The 12,126-nt window shown below is 46.4% G+C and overlaps 1 protein-coding gene across 3 annotated transcripts in view; it reads left to right on the top strand.

Annotated features, from left to right (window-relative positions):
- Positions 1–12,126, top strand: part of LOC122562281 (protein kinase C alpha type) — a 381,850-nt gene that overhangs the window by 251,207 nt on the left and 118,517 nt on the right. For all 3 annotated transcript variants that reach the window (XM_043715075.1, XM_043715073.1, XM_043715076.1), the window contains one exon: positions 1,161–1,292. In XM_043715075.1, coding sequence (XP_043571010.1) covers positions 1,161–1,292 — 132 coding nt within the window. The remainder of the gene's footprint in view (positions 1–1,160; positions 1,293–12,126) is intronic.

Genomic DNA, 12,126 nt, shown 5'->3' with positions numbered 1-12,126 from the left:
TCCCTAGGATCTTACCATTAAGTGTATAAGTTCATCGAAGATTTGCTTTCCCAAAATGCAGCACCGCACATTTATCAGAATTAAACTCCATCTGCCACTTCTCAGCCCATTGGCCCATCTGGTCAAGATCCCATTGTAATGTGAGGTAACCGTCTTCCACTACACCTCCAATTTTGATGTAATCTGCAAACTTACTAACTGTACCTCTTATGCTCGCATCCAAATCATTTATGTAAATGACAAAAAGTAGTGGACCCAGCACCGATCCTTGTGGCACTCCACTGGTCACAGGCCTCCAGTCTGAAAAACAATCCTCCACCACCACCCTCTGTCTTCTATCTTTGAGCCAGTTCTGTATCCAAATTGCTAGTTCTCCCTGTATTCCATGAGATCTAACCTTGCTAACCAGTCTCCCATGGGGAACCTTGCCGAATGCCTTACTGAAGTCCATATAGATCATGTCCACTGTTCGAGGAAGGTTTATCTACTGAGTCAGTATGGGTGGAAGTTAGGAACAGCAAGGGAGCAGTCACCGCATTGTGCAGACCCCCTAATCGCAGTACGGAGATTGAAGAACTCATAGGCCGGCAGATTTTGGAAAATTGCAGATGTAGCAGGGTTGTTGTTATAGGTGACTTCAACTTTCCCAATATCGACTGGAACCTCCTTAGTGCAGATGGTTTGGATGGAGCTGTTTTCTCAGGTATGTTCAGGATGGGTTCCTTACTCAGTATGGAGACAGACCGATGAGGGGGTAGGCCATTTTGTATTTGGTGCTCGGCAGTGAGCCAGGACATATGTTGTGGTGGGAGAACACTTCGGTGACAGTGACCACAACTGCCTCACATTTACCATAGCCATGGAGAGGTAAAGGAGCAGTTACCAAGGGAAGATATTTAATTGGGGAAAGGAAATTATGTCGCTATCAGACAGGAGTTGGGAAGTACAGATTGGGAGCAATTGTTCCACAGAAAGGGCACAACAGACATGTGGAGACTGTTTAAGGAGCAGTTGTTGCGAGTGATGCATAAATTTGTTCCTCTGAGACTTGCAAGAAGGGGTAAGATTAAGGAGCCTTGGATGACAAGAACAGAGGAGCACGGTGAGTGTTGTGGATTGAATGACCGTTTCTATAACATGTGTGTCTTCCTTCTCCTCAGCCTGTGACCTAAACGTGCACAAGAAATGTGTCATAAACGTGCCCAGTATGTGTGGAACCGACCATACGGAGAGGAGAGGCCGAATATTCCTGAAAGTGGAAGTGGACAATGACAACTTGCTCCATGTTACAGGTAAACCTCTAGCTGTATCTAATATTGGGGACCACGGTGATACGGAGACACAGACTGGGAAAGTCTTGTATTAACTGGAGAGATCCTCTGAAATGAAATAATGTTTTTCAGCTCATGATGATGCAATATAGCATTGCAAACTCAAAGCAGACTCGGCCCTGAACCTCCAAACTTCCTCATGAAGGGATCTTGCCTGAAACGTCGAAGGGCGGCACGGTGGCACAGTGGTTAGCACTGCTGCCTCACAGCGCCAGAGACCCAGGTTCAGTTCCTGCTCGGGCGACTGACTGTGTGGAGTTTGCACCTTCTCCCCATGTCTGCGTGGGTTTCCTCCGGGTGCTCCGGTTTCCTCCCACAGTCCTAAGATGTGCGGGTCAGGTGAATTGGCCATGCTAAATTGCCCGTAGTGTTAGGTTAGGGTATGGTTGGGTTGCGCTTCGGCGGGTCGGTGTGGACTTGTTGGGCCGAAGGGCCTGTTTCCACACTGTAAGTAATCTAATCTAATCTAATCCTGCTCCTCGGATGCTGCCTGACCTGCTGTGCTTTCCCAGCATCACACATTCTCGACTCTGATCTTCAGCATCTGCAGTCCTCACCTTCTCCAACCCTGTGCTTATCCAGACCCCTGGTTCGGTGAAACTTTTGTCAACCTCATCATGTGTTTACAGTGCACACAGAGGCCATTTGACCCAACTGACTGATGCTGGCCTGTATACTCCACACAGCCCTCTGCCCACTTTACTTCATCTTGCTCTCTTGCTGTAATTTTCTGTGCCCTGTGTGTTTTCACAGTTCCCCATCAATGCCTGTAGTTCTAATTTATGCCACACAAAACAGAATAAACCTGTGATGTTTTCAGCAGATGGAACATGTGACTAGACAGAGTCTGGAACTTGGAACAACCAAACCCGAGCTGGAATTTACTTTCCAAATAGTTGCTGTAGGAATCTTTGAGGTAGACATCGAAGTGGGCATTGTAGCTTCTGCCCTGTCCTTAGGTTGTGCTTGAACCAAGTAAACGTATCAGATTTATCCAGTACAAGCAAACCTTGTCCAACATAGAGCATAGCTTTCCAAAAATCTCTACACTAACCAAATGCAAGACTTGTTGCATTTGATGTTAATATTCTGCTTTCTGCTTGGATTTTTGAAAGCAGCAACTACTTATTCATAGCAAGGTCTGTGTTCAGAGGGGTTTTTGAGAAGCTGAGACTAGCTGTCTTTGTATATGAAACACAAAACATTGGTGTATAAGTCCAGTGAGTCATTGGGAAGGCAAATAGATGTTTGGTTGTTATTGTAAGTGGATGGAGTATTAAAGTAAGGAACACTTGCTACCACCAAAGAGGGCTTCTCTGAGAGTTGAGCTCTGTACACCTTAGTATTTTCTTATTTAAGGAGGACTACACTTGCATTGGAGATTTCAGGGAAGGTTCACTGGGGCAGATTTCTGAAACAAAGGAGTTGACTCATGAGGAGAGGCTCAGCCAATACTGTTTGGGTTTAGAATAAAGAGAGATGATCTTATTGAAACATATAAGATCCTGAAGAGTCTTGAGCAAGGCTAGATGCAGAGAGAATATCTCCCCTTGGGGTCAAGTCTCAAACAAAGGACACAGTGACAGAATGATCGATCGCCCTTTTCAGACGGAGGAGGAGGGTTGTAAAATTTTGGAATTCTTTAGAGAGCAGAGGAGACTGGGTCACTGAATGGATTCAAGACTGATCTTTGATCAATAGGAGAGGCGAAGGTCATGGGTAACAGTGAATCGGATCAGCACTGATCTTCTTGATTGGTGGAGCAAGTTCAAGGCCAGCCTGCTCCTGATCATCTAATGTTGAGACTTCACCAAATCACAGAGTTCTTATAATGCAGCAGGAGATTATTCGGCCCATTACATCTGCACTGCCTCATTAAATGAGCGTCCTTACCTCGTACCAATCTCTTCCCCTTGGCCTTGCACATTTTTATCCAAACAATCATTCAGTACCCTCTTAAATACTTCAACTGAACCTGCCTCCACCTCATTTCCAGGCAGTGTATTCCACACCCGAACTACTCACTGGCTGAAATATGTTTTCCTGAGACCTCTGTTGGTTTGTTTAACAGATCACTGTAAAGCTATGTCCTGTTGTTCCTTTTAAGAGCAGGAGCAGTTTCTCCCTTGTCTCTCTATCCAGCCCGCTCATGATTTTACAATCCTCGATCACATCTCCTCTCAGCTTTTCTCTCTCCAAGGAGAACAGTTTTAACTCCTCCCATCTATTCACAAAATTACATTTTCACAGAGCTGGAGTCTTGTAAAGTTCTTTGCACTGTCTCCAATGTATTCACATCTTTCCTATAATGTGTTATCAGAACTGGACACAGTTCTCCAGCTGGACTCCAGCAAGTGCTTTAGTTCTAGTATCTAAGTGTCTAACAAGTTCAACGTCATTTCCTTGTTCTTGTACTTAACGCCTGTATTAGTGAAGCCAATTCAGGGAGCTGCTGCCAATGTAGAGTGTAGTTAAGACTCAACCAGCTATCAGACTGGGTAAGGGAGGCAGATTCCCAGCTGTCAGACCAGGTAAGGGAGGCAGATTCCCAGTGTCTGACCGGGTAAGGGAGGCAGATTCCCAGCTGTCAGACCAGGTAAGGGAGGCAGATTCCCAGTGTCAGACTGGGTAAGGGAGGCAGATTCCCAGCTGTCAGACTGGGTAAGGGAGGCAGATTCCCAGCTGTCAGACCAGGTAAGGGAGGCAGATTCCCAGCTGTCAGACCGGGTAAGGGAAGCAGATTCCCAGCTGTCAGACCAGGTAAGGGAGGCAGATTCCCAGCTGTCAGACCAGGTAAGGAAGGCAGATTCCCAGTGTCTAACCGGGTAAAGGAGACAGATTCCCACCTGTCAGACCAGGTAAGGGAGGCAGATTCCCAGTGTCTAACCGGGTAAGGGAGGCAGATTCCCAGCTGTCAGATCAGGTAAGGGAGGCAGATTCCCAGCTGTCAGACCAGATAAGTGAGGCAGATTCCCAGCTGTCAGACCGGATAAGGGAGGCAGATTCCCAGCTGTCTGACCAGGTAAGGGAGGCAGATTCCCAGCTGTCAGACCAGGTAAGGAAGGCAGATTCCCAGTGTTTGACCGGGTAAGGGAGGCAGATTCCCAGCTGTCAGACCAGATAAGGGAGGCAGATCCCAGCTGTCAGACCAGGTAAGGGAGGCAGATTCCCAGCTGTCAGACCGGGTAAGGGAGGCAGATTCCCAGCTGTCAGACCAGGTAAGGGTGGCAGATTCCCAGCTGTCAGACCGGGTAAGGGAGGCAGATTCCCAGTGTCTGACCGGTAAGGGAGGCAGATTCCCAGCTGTCAGGCCGGGTAAGGGAGGCAGATGTACTTCCCTAAAGCCTGATGATGTTTTCATTAAATAATCCATATTGGATGCGATGGGCTGAATTTTAATTCAGGTTTTTCATTGAATTCCAGTCTCACCACCAGTGGGATGTGAACTAATGTCCCAGGCTATTAGCCTGAGATTCTGAATTACAACCCCAGTGAGATAATCATGGTGCCACATGCCTCTCTACTGTTGCTCGAGATGATTCCATCATTGGTGAATCACACTGAGCATGCAGTGCACTTGACAGCAGAGCATGTGTCCCATCTAGCAAGGCCGGCATGGTGGCTCAGTGGTCAGCACTGCTGCCTCACAGCACCAGGGTCCTAGGTTCAATTCCAGCCTCGGGTGACTGTCTGTGTGGAGTTTGCATATTGTCTGCCCGGGTTTCCTCCGGGTGCTCCGGTTTCCTCCCACAGTCCAAAGATGTGCTGGCCAGGTGGATTGGCCATGCTAAATTCCCCATAGTGTTAGGTGCATTCGTCAGAGGGAAATGGGTCTGGGTGGGTTACTCTTCAGAGAGTCGGTGTGGACTGGTTGGGCCGAAGGGCCTGTTTCCACACACTGTAAGGAATCTAATCTCCCTTCAGAGCACACGGAGGTATTCATTATAACTTCAGAAACAAAAGGTAACACTGGGAAAAGCTCCCATCAGCTCAAAGAGAGCAAACACCATGAATCTCTCAAGGTCAATGAGTCATGCAGGACAGAAGCAGTCCATTCGGCCCATCATGCCTGTGCTGGTTTTTATAGTCTCACTCTCTTTTCCTTCCAGCTCATCCAATGATACATTCTTAAGAATTTCTCCAGATTTCTGTGAAAGATATGATGTCATCAACACCTGTCCCCCTTTCAGGGAAAGCTTTCACTTTACATATTTTTTTTAAAAGGTCCTCCCCTCATTTTTTTTGCAACAAGGTTATTATCTTTAATGTGTCAGTGTGTGAGGTGATTTTTTTAATGTGGAAAGGAGCAGGATGGATTTGAAGGAAGCAGAATGTGGGCAGTACAGGTGACAAGCTGAAAACATGGCTCACACAGTTAACCAAACCTATGACGAGGAGTGGACAGCACTCGATGGTGTTTTGTAGGATTGTCTTCGACACCAGCTTCAGTCAGAACATAGGAGTTAGGCTTTGGAGGTAGGCCATTCAGCCCTTCAAGCTTGATCCATGAGATTAAGGTGATCTGGTTGTGGCCCCACCACCCCAGTCCCTTCCCCACCCTCACTTCCCCCAACACCTCAGTGTCTCAGCATGCACCACTTTCTGGAGAAGAGAATTCCACAGGCTAACTCTGTACTGGAGAATTTGCCAATGAGATAAAGCTTAATGGTATAGCAGATGGTGTAGGCAGGAGCATGTAATTACCACAGACGTAGACAGATGAAGTGAGTGAGCAAACAGATAGCAGTAGGATTTCATTGTAGTGAAATGGAAGCTACATAAAAACATCTGGATTCAGAGCAGGAGTGGGATTGTGTTAAGCTTCTTGAGTGCAGTTGGAGCTGTGCTCATTCGGGCAAGTTGGGGAGTATACCACCTTGCTCCTGTCTTGGGGAATATTCCACCACACTCCTGTCTTGGGGAGTATTCCACCACACTCCTGTCTTGGGGAATATTCCACCACACTCCTGTCTTAGGGAATATTCCACCACACTCCTGTCTTGGGAATGTTGCACCACGCTCCTGTCTTGGGGAGTATTCCACCACACTCCTGTCTTGGGGAATATTCCACCACACTCCTGTCTTGGGGAATATTCCACCTCACTCCTGTCTTGGGGAGTATTCCACCACACTCCTGTCTTGGGGAATATTCCACCACACTCCTGTCTTGGGGAATTTACCACCTCGCTCCTGTCTTGGGGAATATTCCACCACACTCCTGTCTTGGGGAGTATTCCACAACACTCCTGCCTTGCACCTTTGGGGAGTCAGGAGGTGTATGCGTTGCTGCAATATCTCTGGCCTCTGACCTGCCTTTGGAGCCACAGTTCTTGTGTGACTGGTCAAGTTGAGATTCCAGCCAATGATAGCATCCAGGGTATTGATATTGGGGATTTGGTGACAGAAACACCAATGAACGTAAAGGGAGGATATCACAAGAGTATTGGATTTCAGACTACCTTTCTGTGTGACATACCCTCGGTCCTTTTAATTGTTGGCGGGGATGTAACTCTGCTCCTTGTCTCCCCTCTCCCCCTACACCTGGCCTCTCTGAAGAGTTTCAGGGCTGACTCTGACTAAGAGGGGGGTGGTTAGCTCATTTGGCTGGATGGCTGGTTTGTAATATAGGGTGATGCTGACTGTGTGGTACAATTCCCACACCAGCCGAGGTTACCTTGAAGGATTCTTCTCCTCAACCCTCCCCTCACCTGAGGCACCGTGAGGCTTAAATTACCTCTCTCTCTGTCTCTGTCTCTCTCTCTCACACACACTCTTGCTCATTCTTTCACAATCTCTCTCACTCTCTCTCTCTCTCTGTCTCTGTCTCTCTAATAAGAGAGCAGGCCCATGATCTGGTAAGATTGTGGTGACTGTACCTCTACCTTAGAGTATCTCGTAAATGTTGGTAATGTCTTGGAAGATGATGGTCATATCAGGGGGCAGTTAATCCAGTGACCCCCAGCTGGATTGCTGGGGGGTGTAATCTGGGGGTCTGACTTCAACTTCCACCCTATTATCTGGTGTCATTTAAATTTAATAAATCTGCAAATTGAAAGCTAGTGATGGTGACCATCATCGGATATTGTAAAAGCCCATCTGGTTCACTAATGTACTTCAGGGAAGGAAATCTGCCATCCTTACCTGATCTGGCCTACGTGTGACTCCAGACCCACAGTAATGGGGGTGACTTTTAACCACCCTCTGGGGTGGTCAACTAAACCCCACAATTCACAGGCAACAGCTGTTGGTCTTCCCAGGAACAGCCACAGCTCATGAAGAATAAAAATGCATTATGATGTGAATTATGAGCAGATTGTATATAATTTGGTGATTCTGATCAAAGCAAAATCCTGCAGGCACTGGAAATCTGAAACAGGCTCTGAGATTGCTGAAGAAACTCAACAGGCCTGGCTCCTTCCGATGGAGAGAAATACTGGAGAGGGGGAGGGAATGGGAGGGATAGGTGGATGGAGAGAGAGTGGGAGGGATAGGTAGGTGAGGAGAGGGAGGGTTAGGTGGATGGAGAGAGAGGGTTAAAGAATTTAGCTGAATTGTCAATGTAAGTAGAGGATGGATTCTCCAAGATTTTAATTGCGCCTAATTTAATGTTTAGAACCTTAGGCGTGAAATTAATAGCTGTGAAATTAACGCCTCGTTGCAGTTTCAGTGGCGAGCATGTTGCAGTTCTGAAGAGCTGACGGGAAATTTGTCGAAGTAGATAGCACCAGTCATAAAATAGGATCAAATATATAAATAGATCAGAAAAACCATCATTGGTTTTGTAACTCTGACGTGTCGACAGTTTGTTCTATTTTAAGTTGTTAAATTGTCTCTAATCTCTTTCTTTATTTCTAAAATTTCTGTTCTTCTGATATTTTTCTGTCTCCTCCTGGAGGGTCTGCTGCTATCAATCAACCCCTAATATCTGACCCAAGTGATGAGGTCGGTCAGTTAGTGTAAACAAGGAATTCTTTCAGGGAGACGGACACAGGGATACCCACATGCAGCGCGCGCACACACGCATACACATGCACACGCACACATGTACACATACACACGCACCCACGCATACATATGCACACACACAACCACAGGTACACACAAACATGGACACATATACAGACACAGACAGACACAAACACAGACACACACAGAAACACAGAGAGACACACACACAAATAGAGAGACACAGACAAAGACACATATGTGTCTTCAGATCCCCTCCCCGATCATCCTCACTGGAATGGACTAACTGGTCAGAGTCCGGCCTTTGAGGCTTGTCCACCCTGTGGGCTGTAAGCCTCAGTAGCCGATGGCAGGTGGTGCCAGTGAAACAGATGTGTCCCCTCAATGAGGTGAAAATTGAAAAAGGTTTTAACGGGTCAGGGAGCTGAAGCTGAAGTTCTTCACTGGAATTAACTGTCAGCAGCTGATACTGTTATGGATTGAGGTGTTAAAAGGGCCAGAAGTGTGTGATACCATCTCTGAAAATATCTAAAATCCTGTCAGTGAAGGATCTCACTGTGCAGTGGTAGTGACCTTATTTCTGAACCAGAAGGTCTGGGTTCAAGTCCCACTTGCCCTGGATATGTGTTAATATGCCTGAGCAGGTCGATTTAAAATAGCTGAAATGACTTTAATGAGGGGAGGGCAGGCAGTCGGGAGAGCTGGGCACTGAGGAGATGTTCAGTGATGATAGCCCCCATTCACCCATTGTACTCTTTGCTACCTTCCCCCACCCTCTTCTCTGACCTATCACCTCCATACCCACCCCCATTCACCTATTGTACTCTTTGTCCCCACCCCCACCCCCCTCTCATTTACCTCTCCACTCTGCAGGCACACTGCCTCTATTCCTGATGAAGGGCTTTTGCCCGAAACGTTGATTTTTCTGCTCCTCGGATGCTGCCTGACCTGCTGTACTTTTCCAGCACCACTCTAATCTAGACTCTGGTTTCCAGCATCTGCAGTCCTTGTTTTAACCCTCACCTACCACTGCCCACCTCTGTTAAGATGCTCCTTCAAACCTGCTTTTTTTGAATGAAGTTTCTGATGCCTGTACTAAAGGCTGATGACGTGGCTCAGCATCAGGTGTTGCTCAGTAAAGCTCCATTACAATATTGAAGGCACTATGTAATTGCAGCTTCTAACTGTTGGACTAATTGTGTACTGAAACGTCTGTATGAAGTGGGAAGTTTTCTGACGCACTCTTCTGGCCCTACATGATGCTGAACAGCAGCAGCAGGAATAATCCACAGATTGCACATGAAGAGTTTGTGGACTGTCAATGGTTTCCCCCCTGCCTTTGAGAGTATTTAAGAATAAACGAGGTTGTAAAGGATGCGCCTGTTTCAGATTTTCCTGTGGTTACTCCTGACAGATTTATGGGAACAATGGGATGTTGTAATACATCGACTTTCACATAGCACACAATTAAAAGCTTACATTAAGGCATTTTTTTAAAAAAAAGTTGGCGCAAGTTAAAAGCCGCACAATTCTTTCAAGATGGAAATGTAGCCATAACCCGATAAGATAATAAAATAAACTTACACTGTAGAAGGGCTCTGGCTTAGATCAAATTAAAGTTCTCCTTTCTTCACACACTGCTCCCCTGTCACCAGTTTCAGAACGAACGGCCTGTGGTATCTCTGACTGACTGACAGCTGCAGCCTTTCCTTCACTGTGCTATCAGGAAGCTACGCTGAATGCAGATGTCAGACTTGCTTTGACAATGAACCAAAACAACCTGGAAAAGTTCCAGGTGCTGCTCCATCATTCAGTGTACCTGCTCCTGGATGTGGCATCAGAGCCCACTGAAGTGGCACCAGAGCCCACTGGGCACTCACAGTTTCTGAATGAAAGCGTTGTGTTTGTAATGGCACCATTCTTTGGACATCCTGTCTCCCTTTGCAGCCCAGTTAAATACTTTTGAAGGGCAGTCACCATCGTAACATCAGAAAAGCGATTGGCAATTTGCACACGGTAATTTCAAGTCTTGGCCCCAGTTTTAATAGATTTTAGTCAAGTAAATGCTGAGGATGAACTTCCCCTGCATCACTACTCCACCAGCAGAAAAGGTTCAGTTTGGTTGTGAATTCCCAACTTCATGCAGGGCCTCTCTCTTATCTCAATCTCAGCTTTGGGCCTACTGGTTTCTATAGCAACGCAACCTTCCTGTTTCCCATTGTGTCACAAACGATAATTGTTACAGTTTACATTCCCTCGAGCTACAGCTGCTGGTCACCTACTCCAGGAAAAACATGCTGGTCTTCCAAAGAAAAGAGGTTTACATTTTTCACTGAATTCCCACAGGATTGGGAATGGAGCCCATTTTCCTGACAGTATTGGCTACAGTTCCCCTCGTGCTTTGAGGAAGAGCACATTGCTACATTTGTCCATTATAAGCTTTTTTTTTTCATTTTACACATGGGATGACGGCATCGCTGACCAGGCCAGTATTTATCGCCCATCGCTAATTGCCCAGTTAAGAGTCAACCACATTGCTGTGGGTCTGGAATCACATGGAGGCCAGACGCAGAAAGGATAGCAGATTTCCTTCTCTTAACGACACTAATGAACCAGATGGATTTTTACAACAAGTGCCAATGGCTTCATAGTCATCACTAGACCCTGAATTCGACATTCTTTATTGAAGATTATTGGAGTCCCTTTATCTATTAATGTACAGTTAAATTTTGATCTTAATCATTGGTGATCTCCCACTAAACCTCAAGGTAAATGATAGAATGTTTTTTTTAGTTTGTTGGTTGGGGTATAAATATCAGCCAGGAAAAATCTCCTTCTCTTTGAGATAGAACTATGCTATGTTGTAAACCCTGAGAAGACAGACTTTAATAGCTGATCAGAAAAACAACGGCTATCAGTGTGTCATTCCCTCCGACAGTGCGGCACTCCCTCAGTACTGACCCTCCCACAGTGTGGCACTCCCTCAGCACTGACCCTCCCACAGTGCGGCACTCCCTCAGTACTGACCCTCTGACAGTGCGCCACTCCCTCAGCACTGACCCTCCGACAGTGCGGCACTCCCTCAGCACTGACCCTCTGACAGTGCGCAACTTCCTCAGCACCGACCCTCTGACAGTGTGGCACTCCCTCAGCACTGACCCTCTGACAGTGCGCCACTCCCTCAGTACTGACCCTCTGACAGTGTGGCACTCCCTCAGCACTGACCCTCTGACAGAGCGGCACTCTCTGCCTCATAAGTCTCTCTGTCTATGTCAATAATTGTGCCCCCTGCGCCAATCCCTGTGGCACACCATTAGTTACGAATAGCCATCCTGAAAATTATCCCCTTTTCCCAATTCTCTGTCTTCTATTAGTCAGCCATTCCTCTGTCCATGCTCACATACTGCCCCCAAAACCATGGGTGTCTTGTCATATTGAGTAGCTTTACATGCAGCCCCTTAGCAAACACCATTTTGAAATCCAGATATTCTCCATTTACTGGTTCTCCTTTTTGTCCTGTTGTTACATCCTTGAAGCTTTCCAATAAATTTGTCAGGCATGATTTCCCCTTTGTGAAGCCAAGTGAACTCTGCTTGATTGGATCATGTACTTCTAAATGCTCCACTATTACAGCCTTTTTAATTGACTCTAATATTTTCCAAAGGCCAATGTTAAGCCTATAGTTATCCATTCGTTTTGAATCTTTTCCTTCTTGATGGGAGATTACATTGGCAACCCTCTAAACTTTCCCTACATCTGACATTTCTTGGAAGATTGCAACTAGTACATCCACCACCTCTGTAGCTATTTCCTTTAATATCCTCCAATA

This window comes from Chiloscyllium plagiosum, chromosome 24, assembly GCF_004010195.1.
Source record: "Chiloscyllium plagiosum isolate BGI_BamShark_2017 chromosome 24, ASM401019v2, whole genome shotgun sequence".
Lineage (NCBI taxonomy): Eukaryota > Metazoa > Chordata > Chondrichthyes > Orectolobiformes > Hemiscylliidae > Chiloscyllium > Chiloscyllium plagiosum.
The sequence above is the reverse complement of the archived record's forward strand: the minus strand, read 5'-3'. Positions and strand labels throughout refer to the sequence as shown.